Source organism: Chiloscyllium plagiosum, chromosome 25 (genome assembly GCF_004010195.1).
Source record: "Chiloscyllium plagiosum isolate BGI_BamShark_2017 chromosome 25, ASM401019v2, whole genome shotgun sequence".
Classification (NCBI taxonomy): domain Eukaryota; kingdom Metazoa; phylum Chordata; class Chondrichthyes; order Orectolobiformes; family Hemiscylliidae; genus Chiloscyllium; species Chiloscyllium plagiosum.
Window position 1 is genome coordinate 37,929,590 of NC_057734.1, and position 17,010 is coordinate 37,946,599.

Consider the following 17,010-nt stretch of genomic DNA (forward strand, 5'->3'; position numbering starts at 1 on the left):
GACACCAGGTTATAGTCCCAACAGGTTTCTTTGAAAACACTAGCTTTTTGGGTTTCAGATAATCTCGTTGAACTATAAGCTAGTGTTGTGCAATTTTTGACCTTGTCCAATCTAGTCCAACACCAGCACCTCCACATCATCGCTATGTTGAGATATTGAATCAATGGAAGTTTGTTCTTTTATCCTTTACACTGAGCAGCAGTGCTTTCCTGTCACCAGTGTTGTATTCCATTATTCAAGGTGTATTTGAAGTAAAATAAACATAGTAATTTGAGTTCTTTGCAAACAAGATTATGGACATAATTCAGCAGCATGTTACAATCCTTTGTGTAGCCAGTGATGGAGGGTCTGGCTGTAGCCATTTGTTGCTCTGAACTTTACAAAGCACGTGGAAGTGGTGAAATGACAGCATTAGTCAGTTGCCCAATGGTACTTTCAACCACACACACAAACACCACTTAACACAGACTGAAGCCTCTCCTTTCCACTTCTAAGGTAATAGTTCTAGTCAATGTCAAGCCGAGTTGCTGATATTGTCTGCTCTTTGTAAATGATGCTGAAGGCAGAGACAAACCAGATTTCAAGATACCAAAACAGAAATTGCTGGAAAAGCTCAGCAGGTCTAGCACCATTGGTGGGGAGAAATCAAAGTTAATGTTTTGCGTCAAGTGACCTTTCCTCAGAACTGATGGTAGCTAGACATTACTCTGATTACAACGTTAACTCTGATTCCTCTCCACAGATGCTGACAGACCTGCTGAGCTTCTCCATCAATTTCTGTTTTTGTTTCTGATTTACAACATCCGTAGTTCTGTCTATTTTTATTTGGGTTTTAAGATCCCCTGGAAGTTAATATGCATTGTGCAGAAACTCTATCTGCTAAAATGGACAGTGGGAGGGGAGGAAGCAAAGTAATGGATTCTGGAGCAGGCATTCTCACTTGATGTTTCTAGATTCTAAATATAACTATTTCTTTGCTTTCGAGGTGTTCAAATTTCAGATATAGGGAACTTCTTCTTTAAAACTTTCATATATTGACTGAATGAATGAATATAAAAATGGTTCATGATTATGTTTACTGGGTTGTGTCACTACTTTGTAATCATAATCCAGGGTTTCTGACTTATTTGCTCAGTTATGTTACCTTTCAGCCATGTGTACTCAACTATTGTCTATATAAATTTAAACTAGATTTGATCTCATCTGGAACTGTACTTCTGAATAACCCTTGTTCATAATTATCCTCATGCATTTGCTCAGCTGCCAAACTGTCATGCAAGGCTTACTGTCATGAAATCACAGAACCACAATAATAGTGACTAGCTAAATCAAGACTTAAAACACAAATATTACATTCATAGTCCAGGTTTTCTCATGAGTTCAGAAGGAGATTTTCTAATGCTTCTTGTGATGTTTAGAGGTTACTACTTTTTTGTTATTAGTCAATATGGCTACAAATGTATCTAAATATTTGGTTATATTAGCAAGTTTCATTTTCTATCTCACACAATCCAGCTGCTAACAGTGATACATGTTTAAAATTATTTACATTCACCCTTACTTCAGTTACTTGATGATTTATTGTAATTGCTAAGTATCCCAAGAAATTTGGTTTATTGTTCCATTATCGGCTAAACACACCTTTCAGATGAATTGCTGTGCCTATGTGTGGAGCTGTTTTCTGATATAATAATATTGAAATTATTATAATCTTATTGTTGGGGCACAACTTTGAATTTGCAAATCATTTTCTGGATTTGAATGGAGCAGACCATTGAGTTGCATGACCTGGTGGACCAGATGGCTCCTACAGCAGAAAATTCTGTTTATTGGCAAATTTAAATTTATAGGATGAAATTATCATAATAGCACAGAGCACTCTGTTGAATGGTTAAGGATAGTCCATAGGGACAAAAGCAGTTTATATTGTTAGTTGGTTGCATAACTCCTTCTTTGTTGCAATGCAGATGCTATCCGTTCTAAAGAATGTTCCATAAACAGGTCACAGATCAACTGTTATTGATATATATTAATGAACTCACACTTACTTTCCTAAAAATGATTTCTAAATAGCAGAAAACATTATGCATGGCTGAAAAATTTGACTAATTATTGCCAACTGAAATATTTGACATATCTCAATTTAAAGATGTCACTCAATTAATTGTCAAATAAAATATCCATCAAGCGCCTGTACCTTATGGCAAGAAATGGTTGCACCAGAAATATGTTAGCATTGGGATTTAGCCACTGAAAAATAGTGAGCATTACAAATCTACTCTACTACTTTTCAATTTAGTATGACCTGTCTCTCCCAGCTCAGATCCCATATGCTTTATAATCAGGAGTTTACCTGCACTGCCCAGTTCCCATTAGTTAATAGCAAGATTTGGGGCCATAACATTTAAACTCTGTGTTAAATAATCTAGATAGGATCCTGTCACACATCATCCCACATATGTTCCCTTATAGCTAAAAGGCAGATGAATTTAGACTTTAGTCAAATGGCTCTAAATATGAAAGAAATGTTAATCTTTTTTACAATAGTTGCAACTTTCATTTTATATAATGCCCTTAATATAGTAAAATCCCCCAATGATCTTCAGCAGACCATTATCAGAAAACCTGATTTATACAACAAAATATTAGTGCTGATGACAAAGAAGGGTAATTTTAATAAGTTCATAAAGGAAATTCAGCAGGTGAAGAGACAGGGAGAGGTATGGTCAGCCTTTGCTGATACAACCCTTAATGCATCATGCATTAAACTGTCCTGGGGTTTGGAACTTGGCATTCTGTTCTGCATGGCTGAGAGTTTGCTCCTTTAAACTGTCCTGTCTTAACTCTTACAGGGTTGCATCTCTGTCCTTGTCTTAACAAAAGGTGACTATTGTCTGATTCTTGGGTGTTCCAACAAACTCTTTTATGGCCACTCTATTGTATAGAGGTAGGGGTCAGTTGGCTGGTTTGCTGTGCAGAGTAACACCAACAGCCTGGGTTCAATTCTTGCACCAGCAGAGATTACGGCAACAAACTCTCCTCAACGTTTCCACTTACCTGAGGCATGATAAACCACCACCAATTGTTTCTGACTAATGAGAGCAATTTTTACCTTATAATAGAACCAGAAGCAGGGAATTCAGCCCCTCAAGCCCGTTCTGCCGTGCAATGAGATCATGGCTGATCTATCGCCTAACTCCACATACCTGCCTTTGGCCCATATCCCTTCATGCCTTTTGCTTAACAAAAACGTATCTATTGCAGATTTAAAATCAACAACCAAACCAGAATTCCCTGTTGTTTATGGAAGAGGGTTCCGAACCTCTCCCATCCTCCTGCACAGAAGTGCTTCCTAACATCTCTCCTGAATGGCCTGGCCTTAATTCTCAGATTATGCCTCCTAGTTCCAGAGTCCTCAACCAATGGAAATAGTTTATCATTATCCATCCTGTCTTTTCCTGTTAATATCTTGAAAAATTTGATTTGATCTCCCCTTAACTTTCTAAATTTTAAGAAACGGCTCCCTGGTACGGGCTATTTCATTGTATCCTCTCAGAGTCTCTGCCAATTTCACCAAATTCCTCATCGTATCATTTAAAAATGCATTTTCATTATGCAACAGACCACGTTAGGAAGAAAATTCCAGAACTTAAGGCCACAAATAGTGGAGTGATTGAAATCAGGAAGACGCAAAAAGCTAGATTGAAATCAGGAAGACGCAAAAAGCTAGAATTGGAGGAATATAGGGGTTAGAGAGAATTGAAAATGTGTTGCTGGAAAAGTGCAGCAGGTCAGGCAGCATCAAAGGAGCAGGAGAATCGACGTTTCGGGCATGAGTCTGAAGAAGGGCTCATGCCCGAAACGTCGATTCTCCTGCTCCTTGGATGCTGCCTGACCTGCTGCGCTTTTCCAGCAACACATTTCCAGCTCTGATCTCCAGCATCTGCAGTCCTCACTTTTTCGTTAGAGAGAATTGTCAAGCTGGAGGAAGTTACTGATATAAGGAGGGTTTAAGCCGTGAAGACATTTGAAAACAGGATGAAATGTTTAAAAATGGTGAGGCTGGGTTGAGAGCCAATGTAGCTCAGTGAACACAGAGTGATAAATAGTAGGTAGTTGTCTACCAATTGGGACTTAGTGTGAGTTAGAATGTGGGCATCTGGGCTCTGGATTAGCACTATTATTTGTTCAAAATGTCATCATTTTATACGTGCACACCCTCACTTCTGTCCCCCACCCCCCCCACCCCCTCCACCACCACAACAGACCATCTCATCGGTTTGATGTTGGCAAAACAATAAATTCAAACTTGGGGCAAAATTTAAACTCTTTAAATTCAAAATGTTGTCAAAACAGCAACCAAAACTCAGGTATCCATGTCACAGCCAAATGTTACATATTTTCAATTGTCCAGTACACACTGGGACTGCCATCTAGTCATATACATAGCTGCTTGTTATCTCTCAGTTCAGAACAGCATTTTCTCTTGAAGGTATAGTACATGCCTTTAGCTTCATAACAGTGGTGCTATCGAACTATTCGAAGTGAATGTGTTGAGAAATGTTTACGGTAAATTTTACCTCACTTGGATTAAACTGTTGCTTTTTTTGCACCTTCTCCACAGCCATAATATTGTATTCTTTACCCTGTTCTATTACCCTAACGCACATTGTATGGTATGACCTGCCTGTATCGCATGCAAAACAACTCTTTTCACTGTACTGAGGTACATGTGACAATAATAAATTAAATCAACTTTAGCAAACCACCTTGCAATAGATAAATCAGCATCACATTTTCACTGTTACTGGGCAAAGTTTCACTTTTTCTATCAGCTCATTCTCTGAATAGCAATTTCCAGCATAAGGAGAAATATCATTCTGCTTATGTCACCCAACCTTCTGGAAATCTTAGAATTCTTGTTCCCAGCTTAGACAGGACACAAATTCTCTGTCACTCACCCTTTCTAGCATTGAACTGTTGGGCTATTAATCAGATTAGCTAGCTTTTCCCACAGAATAAGAATACAATTTTTAGAGTACTTACAGTGTGGAAACAGGCCCTTCGGCCCAACAAGTCCACACCGACCTTCCGAACAGCAACCCACCCAGACCTATTCCCCTACATTTAGCCCTTCACCTAACACTACGGGCAATATAGCATGGCCAATTCACCTAACCTGCACATTTATTAGACTGTGGAATGAAACCGAAGCACCCGGAGAAAACCCATGCAGACACGGGGATAATGAGCAAACTCCATACAGACAGTTGCCTGAGGCAGAAATTGAACCCGGGTCTCTGGCGCTGTGAGGCAGCAGTTCTAACCACTGTGCCACCGTGCCCCCCAATGTCAAGCAATGTGTGCACATGTTCAGCTTTTTCTCAATATCTTGTCTGAACTTTTACTGGCAGGAGGATCACAATCACTGATCGTTATAGACGATTGAAGATAACTGTTTTGATGACTGGCTCAATAGTTTCTGGGGCAGTTCATTAAAGTGTCAATTCCCCCTTTGTTCTAATGGTATCAGTTCCTCCTGTGGCAGAATACAGGGAAATTCCAAAGGGCACAGCAAGATTTAACCAGTGCCCATGTAATTCCAAGTGGCTGGGTTTAGTCTTAAGAATGAGAATATATCAAAATGGATCACATTTTTCAACAAAAGAAGTGAGTTGCCAAGCAATTATCAGTAGTGTCAAAGGAATACTTTAAAGGAGGAGAGGGAATGTTTATGAAATGAATTCCACAATTTAGGAATTAAAAAGCAGAAGATATTGCTGTCAGTGGTGAGGTGAGTAAAAGAGGATGTACTGGATCCCAGGGTTGGAAGAATGCGGAACTGTTGAAGGGCTTGAGAAATAACAGAGTCTCCTTCCAAGTGCTGGTCATAGAATCACTGAATTGTTTTGGTGCAGAAGGTGGCTCGGAGGTTGGCACTGCTGCCTCACAGTGCCAGGGACCCAGGTTCGATTCTAGCCTCGGGCAACCATCTGTGTGGAGTTTTTCCATTCTCCCTGTGCCTGCCTGGGTTTCTTCCTGCAGTCCAAGAATAGGTGAATTGGCAAGTTAGGTTAATTGGCCATGCTAAATTGCCCCATAGTGTTCAGGGGTATGTAGGGTAATTACATTAGTCATGGGGAATGAGTCTGGGTGGGTTACTCTTCAGAGGGTTGGTGTGGACACGTTGGGCCAACTGGTCTGTTTCTACACTGTAGGAGTTCTACGAAGGCCATTCAACCCATCATTCCTGCAACAGCTCTCTGATCTTTTTGACTTGGCACCAGTCTTGACCCAATAATGATGCACATTGTTTTTATTTAAACAATCATCCAATGACCACGTGAATGTTTCAAATGAATCTGCCTTTATCATACATCTCGGCAATGCATTCCAAATATAGATGCTCGCACTCTGAATTTTGTTTTTCTTCTTGCCTCGCATTTGTTTCTTTTGCAAAACACTTTAACTCTGGTTCACAATCCATTTAAGAACAGAAACAGTTTCCCCCGAACTTCTGTGCCCTCATGATTTTGAAAATGTCTATCTGATGTCCTGTTGGCCTTCTCCTCTCTAAGTGAAACAGTTCCACCCTGTCCTCATGATGGAGGTGTTTCATCCTTGGAACTATTCTCATCTGAGTACTCTCAAACGCACTTCCCTTCCTCCTGGAGTGTGGCACTCAAAACTTACTTCGGATGAGGTCTAACTAGTGGCCAATAAAGGTTCAGTATAATGTTCCTACACGTATCTATTCACCAATAATGAAGCCTAGAATATTGTGAACTTTATTAACAGCTCTCTCTATCTGTTCTGTGTCTGTTGATGACTTATGCACACATACACCCAGGTGTCTCAGCTCCTGAACACACTTTAGAAAAGCACCCCTTATATTACTCTCTCTCCATGTTCTTTGTTCCAAAGAGTATCACCTCACATTTCTCTGAATTGACCCTCATTTTACACTTATCTACCCAATCCACCAATGTATCAATGTATTTTTAAAGTTCTACACTGTCCTTCTCACAGTTTACAATTCTCCCAAGTTTTGTGTCATTTCAAGCTTTGAAACTGTTCCATGTGCCTCAAGTAATGGATTACTAACGTATATCAGGAAAAGTAATCATCCCAAAGCCAACTCTTGGGAATTCCTCGATACATCTTTCTCCAGTTCACAAAAGACATTCAACATTACTCTCTGTTTCTTAGCGCTTAGTAAATTGTGTATTGCTATTGCTACTGACCATTTTATTCTCTGACCCATCATTTCCCTCACAAATCCACTGCGTGCCACTGTATTGAATAACTTTTGGAAGTCCACATACACCACATCAACAGATTTCCTCTCAACAACCCTCTGTTACCTTTTCAAAAAACTCCTTCAAGTTAATTTTACATTAACAAATCCATGATAATTATTCTGAATCCATAATTTTTTTATAGTCCTATTAATTCTATCCAAATCATTAGTTGGCATTATTAAAGGTAATCAGTCATTTTGGATTGAAAAAGATATGATTGCTATAGACATTTTAATCAAACTGGCTCAAAGGTAGAAGACAGAGGCCGGTGGTGGAGGGTTGCTTTTCAGACTGGAGGCCTGTGACCAGTGGAGTGCCACAAGGATCGGTGCTGGGCCCTCTACTTTTTGTCATTTACATAAAAGATTTGGATGCGAGCATAAGAGGTACAGTTAGTAAGTTTGCAGATGACACCAAAATTGGAGGTGTGGTGGACAGCAAAGAGGGTTACCTCAGATTACAACAGGATCTGGACCAGATGGGCCAATGGGCTGAGAAGTGGCAGATGGAATTTAATTCAGATAAATGCGAGGTAATGCATTTTGGGAAAGCAAATCTTAGCATAACTTATACACTTAACGGTAAGGTCCTGGGGAGTGTTGCTGAACAAAGAGACCTTGGAGTGCAGGTTCATTGCTCCTTGAAAGTGGAGTCACTAGTAGATAGGATAGTGAAGAAGGTGTTTGGTATGCTTTGCTTTATTGGTTAGAGTATTAAGTACAGGAGTTGGGAGGTCATGTTGCGGCTGTACAGGACATTGGTTAGGCCACTGTTGGAATATTGCGTGCTTGACCTGTGTGAAAAAGTTGATCTTTAGGGTCCCTTTTAAACCTTTCCCCTCTCACCTTAAATCCTCTAGTTTTGGACTCCCCCAACCCTGGGGAAAAGACCTTGACTATTCACCCTATCCATGCCCCTCATGATTTTATAAACCTCTATAAGGTCATCCCTCAGCCTCCACACCCATCCCCAGTCCCACTAACAATTGAAGATCCAAACCGTGTAGGTTTCTTTATCTGATCAGCTAAATTTGTAAAAGGTGATGAATGTGGTTCTGTGCTGGTGAATCCTTCTGTTGTCTTTGTCTTCTACTTGTCTGTCACTTTATACTGTTGAAGGCTTCCTGAACGCCACAGCTCATTAACATTCATGTGGTACACAGCAGACACTTCACAGATTATTTTCTTTCCATCCAAGAGGTGCCTTGCATTACAAAGACGTTGCTAAAACCTGAGCCACTGATGATTAGTGGCGTTGAAATGTAAATAACTTTCTCCCCCAGTCCTTAGATGGAAATTTACTTGTATTCCATGTCCATGTCCCTGTGTTTGGGTCTGTGCCTCTCTTTATAGTTGAGCATCAATATCAGTCAGCCTGCAAATTAATTCTTGCTGATTGTTCTTCTTTATTTCAGGAGATCCTGTGATTCAACTCATTCTCCGCCGCCTCCAGCCAAAAAGAAGAAAAAGAAGAAGAAATCGGAGCGCAAGCGAAGACGGTTTGTATTTTTCATTTCGGCAGTAAGCCTCTTTCTCCCAGAATCTATCGCAGCGAAGATTAAGAGTGTATGCAGTTGTGCAGCTAAAAGTGAATAGATAAAAGAAATGCAGTGAATGTTAAAGGCTGTGGATATTTTGAACACTTTGATAATGTGACACTTGTTCAACTTGTGGAAATTAAGCTGTGCAGTATTAAAGGAAATGTAGTGATATCACAAGAAGGCTTCAGGACAGAGAACAGAGGGGCTGGATGTTTTTTGGATCCATGTTGAGCTCCAGAGATACTGTTTTGATACTTTCTTTGTCATCTATTCATATTCATGATTTGGACAAAGATCATAATGAAGTGACATTTAAACCTTCTAATGATGCCATTTGGACATTGAAAACTGCGTGGGAGAATACAGGAGACAATAAGAAGCTCAAAAGCCACAACAGCAGTGGCAACGGGAGCATAAGTGATGGTGGTGACAGGTGGGGATAGGGCTTGAGACCAACAACGACTTATTTCCTCCAAATTAGTTATCACTGTTAGAGGATACTCTTAGGTCAAGTGCTATCCACTAAAATGTTATGCAGCCTCATTGATGAGTAATAACCATCAAATTAAGTGTAAATCAAATCCTTAACGTCTTATAGGTGCCCATTCCCAATGGAACTCCTTTGTGAAGATGGTATCTGATACCAAACATGCACATTGGTCTTTCAGTGTGAGACCTCACCTTGGCTGCCTTGGGGGTATTTTAGTACCTACAAAATCTCAGGCAAATTGCTTCCTTACCTTGTTAGCAGAGTGTAGAGATTTTGGCATCAGACTGTTAATATATTTAAAATGTGTTGCTGATGCCAAGCAGGGATCCAAAACTCCCAGAATGTGGTTTGATCTTCTGGGGAGAGATTATTCTTTCTTGATTGCCATTCAGTTCACCTCTCCCAGATGGTAGGAGAGCTTGGAGTTAGGTGAATACATTGTGTTTCCAGGGGCTGAGCTGGTGTTGACAGGCCTAACTGTTCTTGTTCTATCTGATGATGTTTATTAGAAACTGCAAACAGCCATCATTTGGATTGTATTATTCCCATTGATCCCGCAGGAATTTATTTCCAACGTGGTCTCATTGTGAATGTTTAAAGGGCACATTTACTTCCATTTACCATTAGTTGTGGCAGAACCACTCAAACTGTAGTACTATTAGCAATTATTAATGTTAGCAATATTTTGTTTAATTAAGATTGTTAATATTAATGTTTACAGTATTTTGTTTAATCAAGGTCTTTCCATGGGAACTTAATGTGTCACCCCAGACATTTTGTAAATTGAGGAGACAATAACTTTTCATTCCCACTCGTGCAGCAGATTCCCCATTCCCCAGGCAGAGTGCAATAAATGTTCAACGTTTCTGTCTCCAGCAGCAGGTGGTTTGGGAGGAGGGTGGTCTAGAAATGAAGGTGCCTTTAGGTGTCAGGAACGTACAGAAAAAGAAATGAACAGAGGTAATGGATTTTAGCAATCTTCACTTCTTTAATTTGAGTAACAAAGGTGTATAAGGAAGGTTGAAAAGATTGAAGAACAAGACTCTGTGATGACATAAAACCCAGCTTGACCTTGCAGCGTCAATAGACTATAGCAGGATGGGAAGATAGTAAAGTGCTCCATTTTTATGAGACCATAAAAGAGAATAGAAGAGAAGATACTGCAGTAGTGGTGGGACTCCCACAAACTTTCTATTAACCCCCTGAAGCATTGGGATAATGCTCTCCTGCAGGTAATTCAGGTAAATCAGGAACACACAATACTTATATTGTATTTTCCTCAGTCAGATGAATTAACTTCTCATTGAAATTTACTAGAATGCATTGTAAGAATGTTTTATTTGAGAATGGACTTAATTTGTTTTCTGTCTCAGAGCCCTCACAGAGAAATTAACATTTTTATTGAAATTTGATTGTGTGCAGCAGACAGGAGCACAAAGTGCATAATCGTTTCCTTTTTCAAAAAATGCCGGATCAAGTTTGAAACACATATCCCTCATGTTAGTGGTAATTCTGCTTTTATTCCAGGTCCCCTTCCTATAGTCCAGCCCCAGCAAGAAAGAAGAAGAAGAAAAGCTCCAAGAAGCACAAGAGGAACAGGTAAAGACTCTGAACAATGGTCTGACATTAATTTGAAAAAGAGCTGGTTGCAAGATATTTTTTGACTAATAATCATTTGTTGTTTGAGGAAGCTGTTATGAGGACTGTAGGTTGTGATGTTGAGCACAAAATTATCTTTCTCGATCTGTTCCAAATTCTACATTTCTCAATGATCACCATCCACAAGCAAGAAGGGTACTTATTTTGTACTTTTTTACCCAATTTCCCTTGCCGCCCAGGCATTCTTTGATCTCCTTGAACAGTTCACCTTTTGGGACTAAGCAAGTAATTGGCACCTTACTCCATTGAAAACCAGTTGTTAGAAACGCCAGATCAAAGGGGTTTCTGCTCAATACTTGGTGAATGGACTGAGATGAAGAAATCTCAAGAACAAAAGAGTTGAATTGGCATTGCAGCACTTTATATATTACCACACAACATTATTCCATCAGTTCTATAGAAACATTTGTTACAAGGTGCCATTTTGAAACAGGGAGAAAGTGAGACTACAGATGCCCAAGAAGGGCTTATGCCAAAATGTCGATTCTCCTGCTCCTCGGATGCTGCCAGGCCTGCTGTGTTTCCCAGCACCACATTTTGCAACGCCATTTTGAAACATCCTTGTACTGGCAACATGTCTATGAAAGACCTTTTGGATTCTCTTTTATGTTTGTGGCTAATGTTGAATATTGGGAGCTGCAACAACTTCGCAATTCAAGGGAACATTTTAAGATACCTAAGATACTGAAGGAATTGGAACAGGTAAAACTCCAATGCAAATCTACTTTAAGTTGTCAACTTAGATATGAACTGATTAAATGGCCCCCCAGAAATAACATAAGGTAGCCAACAATCCTTCATATTTATGTGATTTGTTTTACAGTGTCTTCCAAGGAGGTTAAACAATCTTGATATTAATAAAGCAGCAGTTAGAAACTCTAATGAGGGGACCACCAACTGTGAATATATAAAGTGTCAAAAAGCCAGCTTTGTGAAAATCTACGAAACATTATTCAGAGAAATTGTGAAGTATATAAGGGGAAATAGTTCTTGACTTATTGCTGAGATCTAATCATTGGGAACATCGAACACATTCACTAACTTCTCAAATCCATTATGCCTGACGTTATAATCATGCATCTTCTGCTTTCAAGAAAATAAGAACCCATGAATATAAACCAACTAAAAATGAGGAAAAACTAATTAGAGGTTAAAGTCCATCGGAATATGCCAGAACAGCTTGATTTTCCTTTGATAGTATGTCAATATTATGTCCTGTTTTCACATCCTTCAAAACTGCCATCTTCATTAAAGCACTTCTTTTAATTAATTTTAAATCAAAGGAAACCTTAGAGCCTAATCTACTGAGTAAAGTTCCCTTTCATTAACATTATTACTAATTAGATATAATTGGTTATTAAAATAATCTCAAGAGAAAAGTAACAAAAATTAAATATGTTCCAATGCAAAGTGTCTGCTTTCTCTCACATTTCAAACCAACCTTTTGTTATCTGCAGGTCAGGACCAGCCTCCACAAAGAAACGACGGCACAGGTAGAGAGCTTTATTAATCCAAATGAATAGATGCTGCTTTTGATATTTTCACCTACTGAATAAGAAATGTAATAAGCTGTTCTTTCTTTCAGCTCAACAAGCCCCAAAAGGAAACGAAAGGACCAGAAAAGACATCGAAGAAGGTAAATGATATATCATGGTAGCTCATTGGCGATTAACTATCTATCACATGATTGATGATCGTGGTTGTGGAGGGCAGCATGGTGGCTCAGTGGTTAGCACTGCTGCCTCACTATGCCAGAGGCCTGGGTTCAATTCCACTATCGGATGACTGTCTGCATAGGTTTGCTCCGTAGCCTAAAGCTGTGTAGGTTAGGTGGTTTGGCCATGCTAAATTACCCCATAGTGTCCAGGGGTGTGCACGCTACGTGGATTAGCCATGGGAAATATGGGGTTGCAGGGATTCAGAGTGTTGGTGTGGACTCGATGGGTCAAATGCCCTGTTTCTATGCTACAGAGATTTTATCATTGTGTAGGAACAAATATACTGCAGATGCTGAAATCTGTATTGAAAACAACATATGCTGGAGATCATAGCGGGTCAGACAGCATCTATGAACAGAGAGCAAGCTTACATCAAGAGTCAGCTAGACTTGAAATGTAGCTTGGTATCTCTCCATGGATGCTGTCTGATCCGCTGTGATCGCCAGCATTTTTTATTTTCTATGATTCTATGTTGTTCACATATCTGTCTGAGACCACATGTCAATGTGAAATATAGGCTGCAGTGTTTAATTCCATAATTAGACCCGGGTTCAATTCCCGCCTCAGGTGACTCTCTGTGTGGAGTTTGTACATTCTCCCTGTGTCTGCTTCGGTTTCCTCCAGGTGCTCCGGTCTCCTCCCACAATCCAAAAAAAATGTGCAGGTTAGGTGAATTGGCCATGCTAAATTGCCCCTAGTGTTAGGTGAAGGGGTAAATGTAGGGGAATGAGTCTGGTTGGGTTGCGCTTCGGTGGGTCGGTGTGAACTTGTTGGGCGGAAGGGCCTGTTTCCACGCTGTAATCTAATCTAAAAAAAAATCAGGTACTACATCTCTGGACAATTAGTGATCTGATAACAGTTTAACCTTTTTCACAATTATGTCATACCGAGTGCATAATGCCCCTAGTGTTATATCTTCTATTCAGTGAATTATGTTCACCAACCTAATTGTGTTGTCATCACAAGATAATGAGCCTGGTGTCATTTTGTTTAACAAGTCATAGAGTCATAGAGATGTACAGCTTGGAAACAGACCCTTTGGTCCAACCCCTCCACGCCGACCAGATATCCCAACCCAATCTAGTCCCATCTGCCAGCACCTGGCCCAGGGAAAAGACTTTGTCTATTTATCCTATCCATGCCCCTCATAATTTTGTAAACCTCAATAAGGTCACCCCTCAGCCTCCGAGCTCCAGGGAAAACAGCCCTAGCCTGTTCAGCCTCTCTCTATAGCTCAAATCCTCCAACCCTGGCAACATTCTTGTAAATCTTTTCTGAACGCTTTCGAGTTTCACAACATCTTCCCAATAGGAAGGAGACCAGAATTGCACGCAATATTCTAACAGTGGCCTAACCAATGTCCTGTACAGCCGCAACATGACCTCCCAACTCCTGTACTCAATACACTGACCAATAAAGGAAAGCATACCAAACGCCTTCTTCACTATCCTATCTACCTGCTAGGAGCTATAAACCTGCACTCCAAGGTCTCTTTGTTCAGCAACACTCCCTAGGACCGTACCATTATATGTATAAGTCCTGATAAGATTTGCTTTCCCAAAATGCAGCACCTCGCATTTATCTGAATTAAACTCCATCTGCCACTTCTCAGCCCATTGGCCCATCTGGTCCAGATCCTGTTGTAATTTGAAGTAACCCTCTTCGCTGTACACTACAGCTCCAATTTTGGTGTCATCTGCAAATTTACTAACTGTACCGCTTATGCTCGCATCCAAATCATTTATGTAAATGACAAAAAGTAGAGGGCCCAGCACCGATCCTTGTGGCACTCCACTGGTCACAGGCCTCCAGTAAACAACCCTCTACCACCACCCTCTGTCTTCTACCTTTCAGCCAGTTCTGTATCCAAATGGCTAGTTTCCCTTTATTCCATGAGATCTAACCTTGCTAATCAGTCTCCCATGGGGAACCTTGTCAAACGCCCTACTGAAGTCCATATAGATCACATCTACTACTCTGCCCTCATCAATCTTCTTAGTTACTTCTTCAAGTCATGAGAAAGAATTGAATTCTTGTGAAATAAAAAAAGATGAAGTCAATTTTGGCATTGATGTGTGTTAAGGTTGGACAAAGTGAAAGCCTATTTGCTGCAAGGACAGAGGGTTTGGTCATATTGTTCTTGAAGCATGGTTCCTTTAGCCAGGAAAAAGTGACAGTCATTTTGTGTACAACATAAGCTCTGCAACAAACAAAAACAGAAATTGTTGGAGAAATTCAGCAGATCTAGAAGCATCTGTGGATAGAAGGAAAAGTTAACATTTCGAGTCCAGTGACCCTTCTTCAGGACTGAAAGCACCTAGGGAAAAATGGTATTTATGCTGACGATGGGGGCAGGGATAAAGGAGTGAACAGATAGGTGGAGATAGTGAACCTAGAGAAAGAGAGAGAGAGAGAGACAGAAAAAAAAAGACAGTCAAAGGGATTATAGATATTAAATAAAAATTGAAAGCACTGCAGATGCTGTAAATCAGGGACAAAAATAGAAATTGCTAGAAAAGCTCAGCGGGTCTGACAGCATCTGTGGAGAGAAATCAGTGTTCGGATCAAATGACCCTGCCTCAGAATTGGTGATAGTTCGGAAAATGTTGGTTTATATGCAGAAATTAGGTTGAGGGAAGGAGTTAGGAAGTGAACAATTGGAGGAAATCCACTCCAAAGAGAGAGAAACACAGTTGGAGAGACAAAGAGTAAATAATGATCTGGCTGGGCGAGTGAATAGCAATTAATGCAGACAGTTAGTGGCCAATAATTGATTGTGTGTAATAGCAGGCCATGTGATAAAAAGGCCAGTTGCATGGAGTTTGGGGTAAGGACATGGGCGAGCTCAAGTCCTAAAGTTATTGAGCTCGCTATTCAGTCCAGAAGGCTGCAGGGTCACCAAGAGGAAAATGAGGTGCTGTTCTTCCATCTTGTGCTGAGCTTCACTGGAGCACTGCAGCAAGCCTGAGACAGAGTTGTTGATCAGGGAACAGGGTGGTGTGTTGAAGTGGAGATAGTAAACCAGGAAAGAACCTAGATAGATAATAATGGGGGACAATAAATAGTCAAAAATAGGTTCGCTGTACTGACATTAGTTCTACAAATACTTTTTTTTTTGGTCACATTGGTTTTGGGATGTACGTTGGCCAATACAGCAGGAGCATCTTCAATTCTCCTTCTGACAGTGTCAGGAACCTTTTGCATTCATTTGAGAGAACTTCAGTTTACTGTATCATTCAAAAGACAGTATGTTTGACAGGGTTGCACCCTTCATTGCATCATTGGAGTGTCAGCCAAGATTATTGAATTGAATTGAATTGAATTTATTGTCACTTGTACCAAGGCACAGTAAAAAGCTTTTGTCTTGCGAGCAACATAGGCAGATCACATCGTTAAGTCGCATAGATAAGTAAATAATAGGTAAACAGCGGCAAAAACAAAAACCCAGGTACAGGCGAATGCTAAGAGTTTGTGAGTCCATTCAGTATTCTAACGGCAGTAGGTTAGAAACTGTTTTGAAACCGGCTGGTGCATGTGTTCATGCTTCTGTACCTTCTCCCAAATGGTAGCGGTTGTAGAAAAGCATTGCCAGGGTGGGATGGATCTTTGAGAATACTGGCGGCCTTTCCTTGACAGCGGACCTGATAGATAGATTCTACAGATCGGAGGTTGGCCTTTGTGATTGTCCGGGCTGAGTTCACCACTCTCTGTAACCGCCTCCGATCTTGAATGGTACAGTTACCATGCCAGGTAGTGATACATCCAGACAGAATGCTCTCGAAGGCACACCAATAAATGTTGGCATAGATATTCACGGTCATGCCAAATTTTCTCAGCTACCTGAGGAAGAAGAGACATTGTTGGGCCTTTGTAAGCAGTGCATCCACATGAAGAGCCCAAGAAAGCTTGGTGTGGATGACCACTCCCAGGAGCTTGACACTCTCCACTCGTTCCATCTCTGTGCTGTTAATGTGTAGGGGGCATGAGTAACATCCCGCCAAAAGTCAATAATGAGTTCCTTGGTTTTGCCAGCATTGAGAGCTAGCATGTTTTTAGTGCATCATTTTTCCAAGTCTTCCACCTCTCGTCTGTAGTCTGTTTCATCACCATCTGAGATTCGACCGACAATGTTGGTGCCATGAATGAACTTGTAAATGGCATTAGTCTAGTATTTGGTGAGGCAGTCATGGGTATACAGTGAGTACAGTAGGGGGCTGAGCACACACCCCTGGGGGGCTCCAGTGTTGAGTGTTAGTGAGGATGAAATATTGTCCCCAATCTTCACTGATTGTGCCCTGTGGG

The 17,010-nt window shown here is 40.5% G+C and overlaps 1 protein-coding gene across 2 annotated transcripts in view; it reads left to right on the forward strand.

Annotated features, from left to right (window-relative positions):
• The window catches only part of srrm4 (serine/arginine repetitive matrix 4), a 388,479-nt gene that overhangs the window by 309,821 nt on the left and 61,648 nt on the right, over positions 1-17,010 (forward strand). For both annotated transcript variants that reach the window (XM_043715885.1, XM_043715886.1), the window contains exons 3-6: positions 8,716-8,799; positions 10,859-10,930; positions 12,448-12,483; positions 12,576-12,626. In XM_043715885.1, coding sequence (XP_043571820.1) covers positions 8,716-8,799; positions 10,859-10,930; positions 12,448-12,483; positions 12,576-12,626 — 243 coding nt within the window. The remainder of the gene's footprint in view (positions 1-8,715; positions 8,800-10,858; positions 10,931-12,447; positions 12,484-12,575; positions 12,627-17,010) is intronic.